At 52.7% G+C, this 19,627-nt stretch overlaps 2 protein-coding genes across 3 annotated transcripts; one reads left to right on the top strand and one right to left on the bottom strand.

Moving 5' to 3' along the window:
• On the top strand, positions 1 to 5,876 carry Pla2g3 (phospholipase A2 group III). 2 transcript variants are annotated; one of them, XM_005068909.4, is made up of 7 exons: positions 1 to 673; positions 1,645 to 1,777; positions 2,019 to 2,153; positions 2,384 to 2,640; positions 3,549 to 3,678; positions 3,783 to 3,899; positions 4,625 to 5,876. In XM_005068909.4, the coding sequence occupies exons 1-7, from the start codon at positions 160 to 162 to the stop codon at positions 4,836 to 4,838; spliced, it is 1,500 nt and encodes a 499-aa protein (XP_005068966.1). In that variant the 5' UTR covers positions 1 to 159; the 3' UTR covers positions 4,839 to 5,876. The 2 variants fall into 2 exon arrangements, with proteins under 2 accessions (XP_005068966.1, XP_040602771.1); XM_040746837.1 differs by lacking the exon at positions 2,019 to 2,153.
• A 104-nt stretch (positions 5,877 to 5,980) lies between these two features.
• Inpp5j (inositol polyphosphate-5-phosphatase J) lies at positions 5,981 to 17,479 on the bottom strand. The gene is made up of 13 exons (XM_005068910.4): positions 17,227 to 17,479; positions 14,382 to 15,520; positions 14,019 to 14,132; positions 13,761 to 13,869; positions 13,243 to 13,359; positions 12,798 to 12,973; positions 12,304 to 12,415; positions 12,043 to 12,152; positions 11,742 to 11,925; positions 7,373 to 7,510; positions 7,171 to 7,248; positions 6,941 to 7,045; positions 5,981 to 6,767 (listed from the first exon to the last, which is right to left on the bottom strand). The coding sequence occupies exons 1-13, from the start codon at positions 17,329 to 17,331 to the stop codon at positions 6,261 to 6,263; spliced, it is 2,994 nt and encodes a 997-aa protein (XP_005068967.1). The 5' UTR covers positions 17,332 to 17,479; the 3' UTR covers positions 5,981 to 6,260.
• Between the last annotated feature and the right edge of the window lie 2,148 nt (positions 17,480 to 19,627).

Below are 19,627 nucleotides of genomic sequence, written 5' to 3'. Positions count from 1 at the left end.
TCCTGCCTTCCTCCTCCCGCAGCTCCATTCATTGGCCCCGACAGACACCCAGAGCCTGCTGGGCATTGCTTGTGATGCAGCCTCAGCAGCAGCCTTGTGGGTAACCAAAGGCAGGCAGGCATCCAAGGAGCTTTGTCTGACCGGCTGAGCTAGGACAGAATGGGCATTCTCAGGGTCCTGCTGGGGATGCTGACTTTCCTAGGGGTTGCTCCAGGGGGCTCCCTCACCCTCCCCTGGAACAGTACCTCCTGCTACTTGGTCAAGCCCATCCCTGGTAGCCCTCTGGGCTCCCTGAGCTTCTTAGGCAAAGACGCCCAAGGCCTGGCCCTATTCCAGGCCCTCTGGGATGCGCACTATAGGCTGAAGGTATGTATCAGGCAGGATGAATCCGAGCTGATCGGAGCTTTCGGGGCCCTCTGTACTCATGAGCCCTGGAGGCACTCCTTCACCCACAGCCCTGGACCTGAGCTGCAGAGAGCACTGGCCGCCCTGCAGAGTCAGTGGGAGGCCTGTCACGGGTCTGAGGACAGTCCTACAGGAGCCAGGGAGAAGCGAGAAACAGGGCAGAGCCAAACCCCTGACAGAGGGCGCAGTCGAAGGAGGAGAGGCTGGACCATTCCCGGCACGCTGTGGTGTGGAGTTGGGAACTCTGCTGAGAACTCCTCAGACCTGGGTGAGTCACCGTGTGTGTGTGTGTGTGTGTGTGTGTGTGTGTGTGTGTGTGTGTGTGTGTGTGGTACTTTGAACCTCATTTTTTGTCTGTAAAATGGGGGTGAGTAGCTCTTCATGGACCATGTAAGTGATGTCACGGATGGGAAAGGTCTTACTCAAGCCCAGAGTCCTCGGGAGTCACCGTCTGAGGGAGGAGGTAGGCTGGGGAGGATTCCAATTCTGTTGCTCTTTTTTTTTAATTCGTGTGTGTGTGTGTGTGTGTGTGTGTGTGTGTGTGTGTGTGTGTGTGTGTGCGCGCGCGCGCAGTTCTGCTGTTCTAAACAGCCTCTACTCACACTTAGGGAGAAAGTCCCTAAGAACTGGGTTCAGATCACAGCTAAGCAAGAACTGACACTTCTTGCTGCTCCGAGTTCCTTATCTGTAAGATAAAGGGCCACTTCCCCTTTGGGCCTCTGTGAGCTTGGCTTGTGGGAAATGCCCATGAAAAGCACTATTGCTTGGGCTGTAGTTGTCTGTTGTGTATCTGCAGGGAGCCCTGGTGCAGGACCTGACCTGAATAGGCCAGAATGGCATGTTGGCCACCCAGTGCCTTGCAGTACCAGAGAAAATGTTGCACCCCAGCTGTCTGTCATTCCATCACACACACTTTCATAACTGGGAGTTTTAGTTGGGTGTGAGCTTAGGAACTCTGTGAGTCAGCTCTAGTTCCAAAGAAGACATGTCCACATGCTGGTGTGTGAGCTTCCAGGCACTAGGAGTAGGCCAAGGAGGCTGCAAGCCTGGATGGTCTTCTCTGAAAATGTTGGAAATGTTGGAAATATGGGTGTCGTCTATCCAGCAAGCATCTGGTGTGAGGCCACCCATGGGCTGGGATGGGAATGGGGTAAACTCTGTCTGCTATGCCAGGCAGTCATAGCTGGTCCATGGTATCCAGGACCCCACTCTAGTTTGTCCCCTCTTCTCTCCATGCAGGAATGCTCCATGGCCCTGACCTCTGCTGCCGGGAACACGACCAATGCCCGCAAACCATCTCACCCTTGCAGTATAACTATGGCATCCGGAACTTCCGGTTCCACACCATCTCTCACTGCGATTGTGATGCCAGGTTGGCAGCAGTCAGAGAGGGTCTGGGGCTTGGGGGCAGAGTAGAGTTACCCGGTTCTTGGGTATAGGCACTAGGAATCCAGAGAGTTTAGAAGTGGGCCCCTTCCTCTCCCGACCACCCTCAGTGCAGGTGGGCAAAACCGAGGCCTCAGAAAATGAATGATCATCTGGTAGGGTGGGCTGCAGAGGGTACCTGGAGGCTCCCTGGGGTCCTGGGACCTGAATTCTGGTTCTGGGGGCAGGTTTCAGCAATGCCTGAGGAGCCAGCGTGACTCCATCTCTGACATCATGGGTGTGGCCTTCTTCAATGTGCTGGAGATCCCTTGCTTTGTGCTGAAAGAGCAGGAGGCCTGTGTGGCATGGCACTGGTGGGGCGGGTAGGTGACTGCCCCACTTGAGTCCTTGCCAGCCAGCAGGGAGGGAGGAAGGGATATCTGTTTGTCCTCTAAGACCATGCATTGTAGAGTTTGTCCATTCCTTAAGGCAAAGTCAGGGGTTTGGGCCCTTCTGGAGTATATCCCACAACCCAGTGGGATGGGATGAGACTAGAAGAATCTTTAGGAACAGAATTTCTGGGTCATCAATTGCCTCAAATTATCCCCTTCAGGTGCAGGGCATATGGCTCGGTGCCCCTTGCTCATCTTCAGCCCAGGACCTATTATAATGCCTCCTGGAAGGCTGCAGCCACCCCACCTAGTCCCAGCCCCCAGAAGAGGCGCCCACAGCAGACACAAGCTGGGCACCAAAGTATAACCTCCACCATGACCCCCCAGACCCCTGCAGTTGCTTCCAGGCTTGATATGGTCTCCAGAGCCCAGCCAGAAGTCCCCCATCCTGGCTATCAAGATGGCCCAAAACTTCAACGTGAGTTTAAAACCATGCTCTTAGCGGGGGTGGGGGTGCTCTTGCCTCTGTGTGCAAATGTAGGTGTTACTTCTTTTCTTGTTCTAAACATCTCCCAGGGCATCCCAAATTTTCCTCATCAGATGCTGACAGCCAAGGACTTCCATATTCCATAAGTTGGACCATGCCACTCCCTGTTGAGTCCCTCACCTCTCATAATATTAGCTGACGAAATCTCAGCACTCAGGACCCTTAGACCCTACGGACTCTACTCTCTGGCTGAAACTTCAGCTCCACCAATGTTTCCTCAAAAGCCGCCTGCAAGGGTTAGATGTACCCGGCTGGATGAATCCAGTGGCGAAGCATTTATCTACAACATGCATGGCTCCACGTTCTATCCATGCTCAAGCCCAGCAGAAACAAAACCGAAGCCCTCACAACCATCTCTCACCACTAGCTTTGTTTGGCACATGTTCTTTTCCTATTGGGGACACTCTCTCTTTTTCTCTCTCAGACTCAGATTCGTAGACTGAGCCTTCTCCCAGGAAGCCTTATCTGGGATCTCCAGACAGTGACTGTGCATGGGGTGGGGGACAGTTCATTCTATGTGGATAACGCTCTGTGAACACAGGGAAGGATGCAAAAGAGGACCGTGTAATCAATCATAAGTACGGTGTGTCTCCTGGATGGTGGCAGACAGGGTTAGGCCTCCCATGCAGAACGAGCTTGCTAGCTAGCTTCCTTCCTTCCTTTTTTTGGTTTTTCGAGACAGGGTTTCTCTGTGTAGCTTTGGAACCTGTCCTGGAACTCACTCTGTAGACCAGGCTGGCCTCAAACTCACAGAGATCCTCCTGTTTCTGCCTCCCAAGTGCTGGGATTAAAGGCGTGGCCACAACCAAGGCTGGGCTTTCTTTCACATCTGCCCCCAGGTGCTCCCCGAGTCTGCCGAACCCTTCGACGACTGGACCAGTGTGAGCACCAGATCAAGCCCCAGGAAACCAAGTTTCACCTGCTTAACAGTGCCCAGATGCCTCTTTTCCATTGTAACTGCACCCGCCGGTGAGGCCTGCTGGGTGGGCTTGGGGGTGGGCTGCCTACTGCCAGAACTGTGCAGGGGCACCTGGCAAGGTTTTGGCACGGCCTGAGCCTGCATCTACCCTCAGTCTGGCACGTTTCCTGAGGGTTCACAGGCCACCTGCAGGCACCAACAAGGTTTGGGAGCTCCTGGGAACTACCTGCTTCAAGCTGGCCCCCCAACTCGACTGTGCTGAAGGCAAAAGGCAAGTGTTGGCAGAGCCAGGAGGGATGGGGGCCTTTGCCAAGGGCTGGGTTTGCCTGACAGAGACCAATTGTGTGCCTGGGACAAGAGGCCTGGAAAAGTATCAGAGGGATCTGAACTCCATTTGTTGTTGTCCCTCTGACTCATGTTACCCTGAGCCCAGCTCTGCAGCAGGCCTGGATGGGTGGGGGATGTGGGTGCCTGGACTCTGAGTTTTAATTCTTATATGTCCTTGATACATTGATTCACCTTTCTAACCCTCTTCTACTTCCTTGTCTGTAGAATGGCTACGGGAAAGCCAGATGTGGGGGACATGCCTGTAGTCTGAGTACTTGGGAAGCCAAGGCAAGAGAATGTACTTTGAGGCCCAACTAGTATAGATAGCAGTTTTAAGACTGGTCTAGGATACACAGAGAGATCCTATCTCAAACAAACAAAGATGGCAGAAGACAAGGAAATAGTGAGTGTGATGTATATAGCTCAAGACCTGCTCGATAGTGAGATAGGAAACTGAGGCTCAATTACTGGCTCAGGTTTCCACAACCATTCTGTATGGAACCTAGGCCTCTGGGTACCAGCCTACGTTAATTCTGCCTCATCTGGATATAGCCATGTCCTCCTTGCCTTGCTAGGGACCCTGGCTTCACACCTGCTCCTCTCTGGCCTTGGTTCCGTTTTCAAAGTAGGGTGGAACTCTGCTGGTTTTGACCCCTTCTCTTCCAACAGCTGTTCCAGAGACCACAGGGCCATCAGGGTGTCAGCTCGGCACTTGCAGAGGGTTCAGCAGAAATGGCTCCATTTCTGGGATAAAGGCACAGATGGGACTCTGGCGCTGTCTTTGGAGCCTTCCGGGACCTCCACGTCATTCTACAGCCAGTGTCTGCAACTAACCCAAGCAATCTGGAGACCCGGTGGACAGAAAAAATTCTGGAGCTCATGACCTCAGGCACAACAGCCTGGGCACCAGCCTGGACCTCCTTCCCGGCTTTGCCATGTTCCCAGAGACTCGGACCCTTCTTTGAGGAACAGCTTAGCTCGCATGGGCAACTAGAGGCTAGAGACATAACCCCTCTGTGCCTGGACATGGTGTTCAGGAGGCCGCTTCTGAAGCCTTGGGTTTAGACCTTGCCAGGAAACTTCATACACACTGGAGATGGGGAGTCACTGATTGCAGAGGCAGAAGCAGATGCCTGACAGCCCCTGTTACAAAATTAACATGTCCTGAGATCTGCCTGCAGGAGCCTCGGCACCTGCCTGTGAGGCATAGAGCTGCAGGTAGGAAAACAGGGGTACAGCAGAAATACCCAGATCTGAATCCAGCATAGGGAGCGTGTTCTCAACTCTCCCCAGTGGAGACCCCCTCTCTTAATAGTGTCTGGGCCCTTCCTGGGCTCAACTAATCTTTCTGCTCTAACTCTAAATTGGAATCTCATCTGTGCCCTTGAGTTAGGGACCTCCTTCCTCCACTGTAAGCCTTAGTTTCCTCCTCTGAAAAAGGAGGTTTTTTCTTTTTTGTCTGAGCTGTGGTTTCACTGTAGCCCAGGCTGACTTCTCCTAAGTACATTAGTGTAGCCTTGGACTTCTGATCCACCTTCCTCTACCTCCAAGGGCTGGGATTATAGGAGTAAGCCATCACACCAAGTTTTATGTGGTACTAGGGATAGAACCCAGGCTTCAACCCTTCAACCAGGGGTTGCTAAGCAAGCATCCAACCAACTAAGTTACACCCCTAGCCTGAAAAGGGGAGCCTTAAACATGAACTACCTCATAGGGCTGCTGGGGAGTGAATTAATAAACACATATACAGCCAGTAAACACTCTCTTCTTCTAGTGCATAGCCAGGCTGAGCTTGCTGCCTGCTCTTGAGGTGCTGGCAGGGCCAATCGAGGCTTCAGCTTGCCCATCTGTGAAATGGTTCAAAAATGGCACTGAGCACACAGGATTATTGTGGGATTAAAGGAGACGGCATGTTTCCACATACAGCTGGTGCCTAATATATATTAGTTCTATCACTCCCTCAGATCTTTAATTCCTTCCCCCTCCCCACCTCAGACTTCTCACAAGACAGGAAAGAGCCAGGAGTGAAGCTGGAGAATTTAATTCCTAATGGATGACCTCCAAGATCGGAACATTGCCAGAGTTTCCCTCATTATGCAAGAATGGGGTCCTAGGCGAGGCTTTGCTGATTGTCACAGTTGAGGTGGTGCCAGGACTGAGTTTGGGGAGCCCCAGCTGGACACTCGTGGCCAAGACAGAGTGGCAGGTGTGATTAACCACTGGAGCAAGCAGCAAGAGAGAGGCAGGCAGGTTTGTGGCAGGCGGAGGCAGGGTGAGGCTGTCCGGGTCCATCTGCCTGCCCACCTCAGGGCCCCAAGCCCCCTTCCTCTAGCCCCAGTCGGCTCTGGGGGCTGGGGGACAGGCTGTTAGGGTCAGGGGCCTCCCGGTCAGGTCCCCAGGAGCCTCCACCACCGGGGTCTACGGTCTCCAGGCGCAAGGCTGGGAGCAGGCCCAGGCTTCGAGGCACGGCTGGTGGGAAGGCCCAAGGGCCAGGCAGCCCAGTGGGCCCCTCCTCACTGCTACCTCGGCTGCCACTGCTGTGACCCCTGTCAGGGGCTACCCGAGGCAGCTGGCGGCTTTGGGGTGAGGGACTGCGGCTGCCACCGCGGCGTTCCCGGGATGAAGGACGGAGAGCAAGACTGGGGAAGCGGGCTAGGCCCGGGCTGCGGCTACGGTGTCTCTTGGACTTGCCAGGGCTGGGGCTTCGGGACTTGGGTGCAAGCAGCTCCAGAGTGCTGTCATCCTCACCCTCCGAGCTGGTGCCTGAGCTGTCTGTGGTGCTGCTGGCCGATTCTGAGGTAGGCAGCGAGATCTGGAGAGAACACTGGCCACTGGGGCAATCCCACTCTCTAGCCTGCCACTTATTCCTTCAGGCTGGCAGACCCAGAGAGGCTGGGCTACTGGTCTGAGGTTGCAGACACAGAAGATCTGACAGGTGATTGGGACTTCTTGACAAGTTTTGACCTTAGGGTCTGGTCTATTTACCTGAAAGGGTTCGGTGACGCCAATGAGGATGCTGTGGTGGTGGCTATAATAACCCAGGATGAAGTCTCCATGGTCCTTGGGCAGTGATTCCTCACTGAAGGTCACCTGGTGGGGACAGGGGTAGACGCCCAAGCTGGGACCAAGGTGTAGCCTCAGGACCCTCTCTCCCAAGCAGACTCCTGGTGTCCCCAAGGCAATGGGGCCTTCAACGCTCCACTCCTTGTAAATACCTGGTAGATATTCCCATCTACTTCTTCATGTTTGGCCCAGACATAAGCCATGTAGTCCTTGCAGTGGCGGAAACCCACCTAGGGAAAGAGGAGCCAGGGTTGGGACATCTATGCCAGAAGCGTCTCAGCAGAACAGCAAGCAGGGAACAGGGGGCTGCAGGACCCCCCTTCCTTGAGAGCCCCAGACTCTTGCCCTTCTTACCCGGTACAAGCCGATCCAGTCCCAGGAGCTCCGAGCAAACACGGTTTCCATGCGGTACCGCACCACAGCCTGCTCTGGCCGTACCCACTCATCGGCCACCTCCAGACGCACCAAAGGCACATCATCCCTGAAGGCAAACTGTCCAAGCAAGGCAGGGTCGGGACAGTGTCAGAGGGCGCCCATTAACACCTCACATTATTGGGGCTCTTGGGTAGTGACCCATGCTTGTAATGACAGTATTACTGGAGGCTGAGGCAGGAGGATTTATTATTTGAGGACAGTCTGGCCAGCACAGCAAGTGGGCCAGAATGGGCTATATGGAGAAACTGTTCCAAAAATCTGGTGAAAACCAAACCAAACTCAAACAAACAAAAACTCCTGCCTCCTTTCTGGGCCCCTTTTTATCCTCAGCTTTCTTAGGAAGTAAGCAGACACAGCCCTGAAGACAGCCAGTCTTAGGTTTGGCCTTGGCTCGGCCATTGTTGGTTATACAGTGGGTTAGTTCCTTGGCTTTTCTGAATAGCAGGCCCTTGTCTGTGAACTCAGGGGCTTTTGTCTGTGAACTCAGGGGCTTTTGTCTATTTTTTGTTTGTTTGTTTGTTTTTGTTGTTGTTGCTTTTCAAGACAGGGTTTCTCTGTGTAGCTTTGTAGACCAGGCTGGCCTTGAACTCAACAGAGATCTGCCTGCTTCTGCCTCCCGAGTGCTGGGATTAAAGGCGTGGGCCACCAACGCCTGGCTTGCTTTTGTCTAGTTTAATTTTAAATTTTTGTTTTATGAGTGTTTATCTACATATGTGTCTGTGCACTATGTGTGTGCCTGGTGCCTGGACCTGGAGTTACAGATGGTTGTGAGCTGCCATGTGGGTGCTGGGAATTGAACTTGGTTCTTCTGGCAGAGCAGTCGGCTCTTGCTTTATACCTGGGGCTGTACTACTGATTCCCTGAAAAGAAATTTGTAACATATTCCTTAAACTGCTTAAGTGCTCACTAAATAATCTGCCTAAACGCTAGTAAAGTCCTGTGGTATATGCGATTCTGGTTTCTTGGAGCCAGCAAGAGCCCAGGGATCGGTGGCTGGAGACCTCAGTTCACTTTCTAGCTGTCACTAAATTGCTTTGTGACAACAGACAAGACCCTAGCCATCCCCAAACTCAGTTCCCCCATCTGAATCTTACTATTAAGGGCCCACTAATAGACAAGACCCTAGCCATCCCCAAACTCAGTTCCCCCCATCTGAATCTTACTATTAAGGGCCCACTAATAGCTGCTTTTGTCATCAGTCCATGGAGACAGATTATCATCATGAGTATTTTCCCCAAAGACCAGTCAGGACAGCCAGAGAGCCACCTGAATAGGTGGAGTTTCTGCAATGGCAAGCAGCCAGAGTCCTGGCCACCTGTGTCCCTAAAAAGGGCTCAGGTGGCGCCAACCTCAGGCCTTTGTCTGGTCCCTGTTGATCTGGTTTCAGGTTTCCTTCCCTCAGTTTCTGAGCCTAGCTGTTCCAGAAGAAACCAGTACATCTTTTCCCTGACCCAGATTCCTAACAGAAGGACAGGTTGAAATGTACTCCAAGGCTTTGCAGCGTCACAACCTGCAGAAGCACAGTGGTCCAGACCCATAACTTTAGTACTCAGGTGGACGCTGGAGGGTCAGATTCTAGGGTCATTCTTGGTTGGAGGCCAGACCAGGCTACAAGAGACAGTTCTCAAAAAGACAAGAAAAATAAAACAAACAAACAAGTCCCCAAACAACCAAAAATCAAGTCCTTGTGAGATGGCTCAGTGCATAAGGACACTTTATATGACCTGAGTGTAATCCCCAGAATCCACATTTGGAAAGAAAACCAACTCCCAAAAGTTGTCCTCTGACCTCTTTCAGGAAGTGTACACCTGTGTACATAAATAAATGTAATTAAAAAATCAAAGCAAGGGCCTGGAGAGATAGATGTCTCAGTGATTGCGAGCACTGTCTGTTCTTCCAGAGGTCCCAGGTTCAAGCCCCAGCACCCATATGGCGTCACACCACCATCTAGTTTCAGGGGATCTGATGCCTCTTCACAGGTACCAGCTACATAGAAACATATACAGCCAAACAGCCACATGCATAAAATAAATACTGTCCTCAGTTTCTCCCAACAGTGAACTGGAAAGGAGACTTTGGGTATTTCAAGGGCTAAGACATTCAAAGGATGATGCATGGAAAGTGTCGTGCACACAGCCTAATGTGCAGAAGACATCTGGTAGGTAATTTGGGCTTTTGTTTTTGAGACAGAGTCATAGTGTATACCAGGAAGGTCTGAAACTCACTGTGTAATTCAGACTGGCTTTGAACTTGGAATTTTTCTGACTCAGCCTCCAAAATTAGAGAAATTTTCCACCATGCTTGGTTCAAAGGTAAGTTTTCTTATTGTTTGAGCAAGGGTCTCACTATGTGGCCCAGGCTGGCCTTGAACTATTGATCCTCTGCTTCACTATTCTGAATCCTGGAATTATAGGTATATACCACTAGCCCCAGCTTATGCTAACTTTTTAAAAGTTTTCTTTTTCTTTTAGTTGTTTTTGCAATGCTGGATTAAACCAGGTGCCTTGCCTGTGCTAGGGAAATGTCCTACCACTGAGTTGGCTCTGAAGCTCCAGGTAATGATGCTTTTTCCCTATCCACCACAGAGGACAGGGTGGTGAGGCAAAACACTGAGATCTGACTAAGGAATGGGGTGTCGTGGCATATGCCTATAGCCCTAACACTTGGGAATTGGAGGCAGGCGGGCCATGAACTTCAAGGAGCCTAGTACAAAGCAAGAAGCAGTCTAAAACAATAGCAAAAACTCCCACCCTGTCCCTGGTGTCCCAGAGTTCGCAGGAGGCCAGGCTTGAGCTGATCTCCATGCCCAGCTGAGGTATTGGCTTAAGGCCCACGGACTGATCACGTGACAAAGTTACCAGGGGAAACATTCTTATCACACCAAGAAATCCAGAAAATACAGCTTAGGTTTCAAGGTTGGAAACATGGGATCTACCCAGTTCTGCTTCTGCCACACACAAACCTTTATGTGACTTGAGGCACATGGCCATCTTGGTAGGAGACTGGGGTTACCTCAAAGTAAATCATAGACTACATGGTCTTCCAAACAGCTTCTAAGACTCTAGAACTGCCCTCTTACTTTGACACCTCGGAACCTCAGCTCTAAACACAATAAAGTCATCCCTGAGCATCTGGGTGTGTTTGGTTCCCGAGTACACACTAAAACTCAAGGATGCTGACATGCCTCATGTAAAACAGTATATACTATGCACATGCAGCCTGTATATCCCTCTATATATTAAAATTTTTTCTAGATTACTTATGATTCTTACATAATATATATATATATATATATAATGCAAATAACATGAAGGTAGCTGTTACACTACACAGTTTAAGGAAAATGACAAGAAAAGTCTATATATGTTTAATATAGGCACTTTTTGAAAACAATATTTTTAAATTATTTTACAACTTTGTTCGTATATGTGCATGTGTGTTGGGGGTTGTGTATGTGTGTGGGTGCCCACACAAGCTAAAGGCATCAGATCTCCTGGATCTGGAGTTATAGGTGATTGTGAGCTGCCCCATTCGGGTGCTGGGAACTGAACCTGTGTCCTCTGCAAGAGCAGTAAGTTCTCTTAACTCCTGAGCCATCTCTCCAGTCCTCTACCCTGACACATTTTCCCCGAATATCTCTATCTGTAGATCTCTAGTGTGGAGACCGTGGCACTGAGTTTGGTCCTGGGATGGCATCTGGGGCCTTGTACATGCGAGGCAGCCAGTCTGCCAACTGCTGTACCCACAACCTGGCTTTGGTTTTTGTTTTACTCTCTCCTTTCTCATCCCTGCCCATTTCATAATGCCTGCCACATGATAAGGTGATGATTATTCAATAAATTAACAATGAATGAATGTCATTATGAATGCTTGTCTTAATATATATATATATATATATATATATATATGTGAATTTTTTTTGAGATAGGGTCTCATACCACAGACTGACCTCAAACTCACTATGTATCTGAGGCTGGTCCTGAACTCTGGACTCTCCTGTTTCCACATTCAAATTTTAACTTGTTGCCCTGGACATTTCTTGGAAGAAGGAAGTCAGTTATAGATAGTAGAAAGATATGAGCTCTGCAATCAAACTGTCTTGGGTTCAAATACTTCCTTTTCCTCTTACTACTGTGTGGCCCTGAGTAAGGGAGGCTGTGTCTCAACCACGGTCTCCTTGCTTGAAAAACAGGATGCTGTTGAGGACAGGTGGAAAGGTGGCTGATGGATAGAGGACACTCAGCTTGGCCGAGGGACATCATGAGGGGAAGATGCGACCAGGACTCACCTGCAGAACAAACTGGGCAGCAACGGGCTTGTGGTCACTGACAGTGTATTCCATGTGACTGCGGTAGCTATGTTGGGTCACCTGGAGCCTGTGACTCTCTCGGCCTGAGGGGCTGGGACCCCCACTTGGAGCCTTGACCTTCCACAGAATGCGGTCTGTCCAGGCCGGCTTCCTCTTCTTGGCACTGAGTAGGAGAGGGTAGCCCGAGTTTCAGGGTCTGGGGTTGGGGTGGTGTCAAAGCACATCACTAGGCTTATCTCACAGGCTCCTTTCCCTCATCCCACCCCGTCTCACAGCTTACCTGGTATCGTACTTGTTGGTACCCACATCAAACTTGAAGGTGGGAGCAAAGTTAAGGGGCCCTTCCTGGAAACCTTTCAAGATGGGCCAAGTGTTCTTGGCCATGTTGAGCTGTGAGGGTCCAGAAAGGCAGAAAAACAAACAGCTTGGGCCTTGCAGCATCCAGTGATAGGGTGGGACAGATGAGGGCAAGGGCAGAACCCCGAGGTGCTGGTTGAGTTCCAGGTTGAGGGAGTTGAGAGAGGGAATCTAAGATTCTTACCTGGTCCTTTTCCCAGAGCTGATGGAACTGGTTACTGTCTATGGCAAACTTGACAAAGTGTAGGTCATAGCTCTCAATTCGGAAGTTCAGGTCCCCAAACCAGAATACAAGGCTGCTCCGGGGTGGGGATGGGGGTCAGTGGGTCCATGGGGTGCAAAGGCTCAATCTAGATCCTTCCTGGCACCTATCCAACCCCACAGCATTTTAGAGGTGCCAATGGGTGGGGGCTGCCAGAGCCTTCAGTCAGTCAAGGAACGGAGGAAAATGGGGACGGAGGAGTAAGAGGGTCTAGAGAAATTAGGTTAGGACCTTCAGCAAGAAGGTGCCCCTCAGCAAAGCGCCATCTTCCAGGACAACTCCCCTCCCCGCCCCCTGCCCCACCAAACTGCTACCTGCCTCCATTTTTCTGCAGGTAGCATGAGTGGACCCCTCACACCAGTCAATGGGCCCACCTTTCCACAGCCACCCAGGCGGCACTCCGCAAACCCACTTACTCATGATCCAGGATGCCGTGCGCACCTGGCCCCTGGAACTGCTGGAGGCTAAGGATAGTTTGAAAGTTATCCTTGCGCTGCTCTGCCTTGTCCATGTGTGCCGGCAAGTGGCAGTTTAGGAAGCATAGCATGTGCCCAAAGGCGGCTAGGCGCACACTTACTCCACCCTTGTTACCCTAGGGGTGAGGTTTCACCGGTCAAGGAGCTGACCTGAGCCAGGAGGAGAGTCCCTGGGCTGGGCGGGGCATAAGAGCAGGTAGGGAGCAGAGCAGGCTCAAGCTTAAGCAGGGATGGGTTCTAAGGGAAGAAGCAGCATGCTGGGGCAGGGGAGGGGCACAGGCTAAAGGAACGGGCGCAGTGATGGGTGGTGCTTGGGTTGGTGGAGTCTCAGGGTGCAGGATGCAAGCATGCGGCAGGCCACACTCATATCCGCTCCCTCGCTCACCCAGTAGCCGCCCAGGCCAGTCCTTGTACAGTCTGTCTGCACATCCCGCAGGAAGGGCAAGTGGTAGTACTTGGCAAACAGCAGCAGGATGACTCCCTGCATCCTCACGGTGCTCACCTGCAGGGACACCTGGACACTCCACATACAGCCCCCCTCAGCCCCTGCCTCCCGCCCCCATGCAGGGAGACCTGGACACTCCACATACAGCCCCCCTCAGCCTCTGCCTTCCGCGCCCCTGCAGGGAGACCTGGACACTCCACATACAGCCCCCCTCAGCCTCTGCCTTCCGCGCCCCTGCAGGGAGACCTGGACACTCCACATACAGCCCCCCTCAGCCTCTGCCTTCCGCGCCCCTGCAGGGAGACCTAGACACTCCACATACAGCCCTGCCTCAGCCTCTGCCTCCCGCGCCCCATCTTCCTAATTCGAACACCCAGCAATAGAGACCCAGAAGTCCCCTCAGAAATGGGAGCAGGAATCCAAAAGTGTCCCTGCGTCCCATGAGGGTGTGTTACTACCAGCACGAAGTTGAACGGCCCCAGCGCATCCATGAAGAGCTCGCTCCACTGGTCGGTGAAGAGCGCGTCCTTGAGCCTCTTGTTAATCATGGAATTGACTTCTTGCAACCTGGGAGGTGAGGGGGGTGGGAACAGCCATGCGATTGGAGGGGCTATTTTAGAAATTCCTTCTAAGGGTGAGTGTCCAGGGGGGAAAATGCCCAGGGGGTGGGTCCCGTGGGACCCAGCCACCCCACCCCTACCCCCAGGACTCCTCACCCTATTGCAATCATATCTGCACCATCACTGTCATGGCCACCACCCAGGTGAAGAAGAGATGTGACATCGTCCGGGGGCATGGCAGTCCCCACGTTCCATGTAACCACAGTGATCCTGAAGGCAGGAGCGTGGGCAAGTTTACTGCTGGGCACCATTTCCCACCCGCCCTTTCTTTCTCACGGGACTCTCTCTGGGGAGTTAAGCCTAGGCAAGTAAAGATATAAGGGTCCTTAGAGGAGACTCAAAGTGGGCCCAGGATAAATTCTTAGGGAGGTAAACTGAGTAAAAATGCGTCACCATCCCGGAAGAATGGCCAGTCTCTGCTTTCAAGCCCCAGTAACTCTTCATGAGAGAAAGCCTCACCGGAATCCGGGGTCACTCTTGCAGGTAGGCTGAGCTGACCAAGAGGAAGACGCTGAGGAGGTGGTGGAGGCCGGGCTCTCTTGCGTCTGTGGGTGAGGGCTTGGGCACCTGCCAGGCCCCACACCCTGGGTGCCAGGTCTTGGGAGAGCTGTGTCAGGGGCTGGGGGCACACAGGGAGAGCGGTTGGGAGAACGACTGGGGGAGCGGCTGGGAGACCGAGGCGGCTTGGGCAGAGGCGGGGGCACAGTCTGGTTTGAGGAGGTTCCTGGTCGAAAGGTAGGGGACAGAAGTCCAGGGGAGCGGGTGCCAGGCTCTGGAAGGCCTGGGCTCACATCCAAGGGCAGGGTCTGTGGTGGCGGCGGCGGCAGGACAGAATCCTCCAGGCTGTGGCGTGGAGCCTCTGGTCGGGCACGGAAGGAGGGGGAAAGCCGGGGGTCTGAGGAAGCCGGGGCCCTTGGTGGAGAGGCGGCAAGAACAGTTGCCTGAGCTGGGGTCTGGAGAGCCCCCTCTGCGGGAGCAATGGGCCTGCGGGTTATAGCATCCGTCAACTGTCTTTCAGAAGCTGGGGCAGATGTCACAGATGCTGGTGCCAGAGTCTGCTCCTGAGAGGGTGACAGAGTAGGACTGGGCACGGGGGAAGGACTAGAGGGGGATTGCAGAGGTTGCTCCTGAGAAGCCAGGGCTAGGCTCAGGCCCGAGGCTGCCAGTGTTGGCTTAGGTCCCACAGAGGTGGGTGACAACTGCTTCTGGTCCCTGGAAGTCGGTGATAGGGCAGGCCCCAGGGTAGCTTGAGGAGGCCTTGGCATAGCAGAGGCGGATATTACTAGCTGCCCAAGAGACTTTGGAGCCAGGATTGAGACTGAGGTGGCTGGTGGAGGCTTTGGTCCTGCAGAGGCAGATACCACCAGCTGGCCTACAGATGTTGAAGCCAGGTTGGAGCTGCGGTGGGCTGGAGGTCTTTTCTGTTCTCCAGGGGTGGAGAGTGGAGCTGGGATGGGCCGGGGGGATGCTAAAGCTGGCCTTGGCCCCTCTGAGGGAGGTGACACAGCTGCCCGTGGTCCCACAGGTGCCAGAGCCAACCTTGGTCCCCTGGGTACTGGACCTGCGTTCTTCGCTGGAAGCGGAAAACTTGAGTTCACCTTGTAGAGGACAAATCAATGACGTAGAGTGACTTTTACCAAGGGCTCCACTTCCATATAGACCCCAGGAGACCCATACAGCTAAGAAGGACATATCATTCCAAGGAAATTCTTCCTGCTGTCTCACTCCAACCCATTCTGCCCTAGGTCAGTTTCTCTCTCAGAAGAGATGGGACACAAAAGCCATGTTCCATATTAAACTTTTAAAACCTTCCCACACTTGGGAGGCAGAGGCAGGCGGATCTTTGTGAGTTCGAGGCCGGGCTGGACCGATAGCCTCCAAAACAATACAGAGAAACCCTGTCTCGTAAAAACCAAAAAAAAAAAAAAAAAAAAAAAAAACCAACAACAAAAAAAAAACCTTCCCACAGATGGACAGACAGACCCTGAATGGACTGAGAAGAGCATGAACCTGAATCTGAGGGCTCGCCTAGTGTTCCCGGCTGGCACCTACTCCACCCCAACCAGCTCCCAGGGCGTAACCCCTGCAGCGCCCTTTACTGAGTGCTGCTGGTTCGACACCCCAAGTCTGTCCCAGTGGGCATGGGGATACAGGGTCTACCCTGCGGAATGCCTTTTCCTTCCTCTGCAGTGCAAGTAAGTAGCCCTTAGGTGTTCCTCACACACCACCTGCCACCCCTGACCCCTTGGTCACAGCCTGCCTGTGCTGATCCATTCCCAGTGCGCCATGCAGGGTCATGAGCTGGCAGCTGAGACTGTCATACACATTCCTGTCCCAGCTCTGTGTGATTTTAGGCAAATGCTCCTCAGCCCACAGCCCGTTTCCCATCTGTAAAACAAAGGGACAGTGGGAAGGGTCCCTGACCACACCACTTTGTCCAGGGGATAGCCTAGCACTTCCTGGAACTTCTTGAGTGGTGGAGAGTGAGTCCACCCTCTGGCCAGTGAATGTGGTCTGCTGCCACGCCTCTCCGTGCCCAGGCTGAGCTCTCATATCCTGCCACCCTCTCCCTACCTGCGAGGACAGGCAAATAGGTGCCCCTTATACCTGACAGGTGGAAGGACAATAGTTCCCCTGCCTTGTCCATCCTGTTTACGATGTCCCCAGTCTCCAGAGGCCAGGAGGACTCGTCCTCTGCCAGGGAGGACAGAAGGTCTACATTCGCCTCAGGGTGGCCCCATCCTGCTCTGGAGACAGACTTCAGTCCCAGTCTCTGTCCCTGTCCTTCTCGGTTCGGAGAACCTGAAATTCTACCTCCACTTCCTTCCCTGAACTCTGCTCTCTGAGGCTGCATTTTGGATACTCCTCTCGGTTCCAAGTGTCCTGCAGTGTGCCCCCTTCCCCCAACCACCATACCGCCTCCAGCACTAACAACTTAGATATCCCAGATGTCACAATTCTAGTCTTCAGACACAAACCCCCTCATTTTGCATTGGCTCAGAGAGGACAAGCAACTTGTCCAAGGTCACACAGCAAAGCTGGAGAACAGCTGGTCCCCCGACAACCATCCAGAGTACTTCTGGGGGCCTCCAGGTCATGGCTGATTCTGTTTCTCTATGGACATCCCGCCACTGCCCCTCCAGGGTGACCTTTTTTGCCCTGTCCCTGCATGGTGGGCACAGAAAAGTACCAATCCCTTAGCCACTTAGCCAGGGGCACCAGAGTGCCTGCCTGCAGAGTGTATGTGGTGGGGGAATGTGGGGCCAGGGACCAGGATTGGGAGCTCGGGCTTGGGGGCTCTTACCTTTGAGGCTGACCCAGCTTGCAAAGCCCCATGGGGCACAGGCAAGGGTCCCAGGCCAGTCCTGGTACCTGGCCTGGTACTACCCCTGCTGCTCTGGCCCTCCATGTCTGCAGCCCCCAGCAGCCTAGCCTGGCTCCCTTGGGTTCTGGCTCCAGCTCCTCAGCTCCCGGGAACCAGTGATGTCATCAGCCATTTCAACCTGCTGAGAATTTAAAGGCACAGGCACCCACTTCCCATATTGAAGGTGGCCAGGGCTAAGTGGCTAGCCCCTAGGAAAACTTTGAGCTGGCTGCTGATGCTGGCTTATCCGTGGGTAATACAAGCACCTATCAGCCTGGTCTTACTCCCTCCTGGACACTGGAAGAGACCCGCTGTCTACCCCACCCTCCAGACAATAGGCCAGACCCACCCTTCCTCCAGGGAGGGCCATGGGCACACCTTCAGGTAATATAGGGACAGGTGGTTCAGAGGTCAGCAGCCTCTTCTAGTCCTCAGGGACACCAGAGTCCCTGCCCTATCGTTTTTTTCTGCCTTCCTGATTAGCCCAGGACTTGGCTTGGCCCCCACCCTTGCCCCATTTTTAAGCCTTGGGCCAGCTTGCCCTCCTCCACCCCATCCCTGCCTGGCTTATTCTTCCCATACCAAAACCAGACAGTCAGGCTCCAGTCACAGGAGTCTTCTGCCTTTCAAACCCAGCGCCAACCCCTCCTCTCTGCAGCCATCTCTTCTCCCGCAGATGTCCCCACACATAAGTCAGTCGGTCTCACCCACTGCTGCGCCTCCGACAGGCGCTAGTCAAGGTCACCCCATGAGCTAAGGAGCTCCTCTGAGTTTCAGTGGCTTAGCCCAGAGATCTGACCAACTTGAACCAGTGGGGTATGTGGGCAAGGAAAACTGGGGACCCAGGTTCAATTCCCAGAGCCCACCACAACTCACAACTGTTTGTAACTACAATTCCAGGAGACCCAACACCCTTTCACACATAAAACAAAACACCAATGCACATTAAAAATAGTTTTAAAAGAAAAGCCATAACCAAAACCAAGCCACAAGCTCACTAGGCTTTCAAACCTTAAAGGTCAGGACCCAGAACAGGGCCTGGTGCCCAGCAGGTACGGAGGTATGCTTGGTGAATGAATGAATGAATGAATGAATGAATGAAGAATTGAGCTTGCAATCTCAGCATTTTGAAGGTGGAGGCCATAGAATCAAGAAATCAATGCCAGGGGATTGTAGAGATGGCTCAGCAGTTTAGAGTGTGATTGTTCTTCCAGGGGCCCAAGTTCGATTCCTAGAATCCATGTCAGGCGACTCACAACCACCTATGACTCCCGCTTCAGAGGATCTGATCCTGAGAGTGTACACACACACACACACACAGACACACAGACACACAGACACACACGCACACAGATACACACACACACACACTCATACAGAATGAAAACTAAAAGTTCAGTGTCACCTTTTGCTATAAGCATTGAGGTCTTTGTCAGTCAAAGTAAATAAACTAAAAAGAAATGAAGAGAGAATGGCTGAGAAGGCAGGTTTGGCCAGAGATGAATGTGGGCTGTAGGTTTTCATCCTGCTCCACTTCGACTCCTCTCAGCTAAGTTATCCCTGGAATCTGAACTCAGCTAGGATTACTAGATTGTACCAAAGATGGAGTACACCCAGGTCAGGCAGAAAATGTTCAGGGTTCCTTTGTTTGTGCTATCTATTTATTTATTTGCTTGTGTGTGGGGTGTGTACTTGGTGTGTGCTCATGTGTGTGCAGGAGCACACATGTGGGCGTCAGAAGAAGACCGAGGGTGCCTTGTTCTATCATTCTCTGCCTTATTCCTTTGAGACAGGGTCTCTCATGGAACTAGACTGGCATCCAGCAAGTCCCAGCAAGCCCCTGTCTCTGCCCGCATCCTCTCCATGTTAGGGTTTCAGCTGCACACAACCATGCCCAGCTTTTTACATGGATTCTGGGAATTTGAACTCAGGTCCTCAAGCTTGCACAGCAAGTTCTCTTATCTCCTGAACCATCTCCCTAGCCTAAAATGTTCAAAGTCCTGTGGCCCAGAGTCCTTGTAAGTCAACAGCCATCTTTGTGTTTTCATTAACCTGTGCCAATTCCTATCTGAAGCTCTTGGCAACAGATACCACAGGCCTTTTCCTGGCTGTGCTCCCTCTTGTGGGCCCGCTCTGAGTCAGGCCCGTGTGTCTGGATCAGCCCTTTGTAACTAAGGCTGGACCGTGTAGGAGCAAAGACTCAGGCCAGGACAACTGGGATAGAAAGATGTTGAGGGCAACGGAGAAGAGTGTAACGGTGGGTGTGTTAACGCACCTGACGACCGTGGTGGAAGCAAGGGACTGATGGCATTAGTCGGGGTGAGCGGAAGGGATGGATGGC

This window comes from Mesocricetus auratus, unplaced genomic scaffold (assembly GCF_017639785.1).
Source record: "Mesocricetus auratus isolate SY011 unplaced genomic scaffold, BCM_Maur_2.0 Super-Scaffold_100006, whole genome shotgun sequence".
NCBI lineage: Eukaryota > Metazoa > Chordata > Mammalia > Rodentia > Cricetidae > Mesocricetus > Mesocricetus auratus.
Note: the sequence above shows the minus strand (reverse complement) of the source record. Positions and strands in the feature narration are given on the sequence as shown.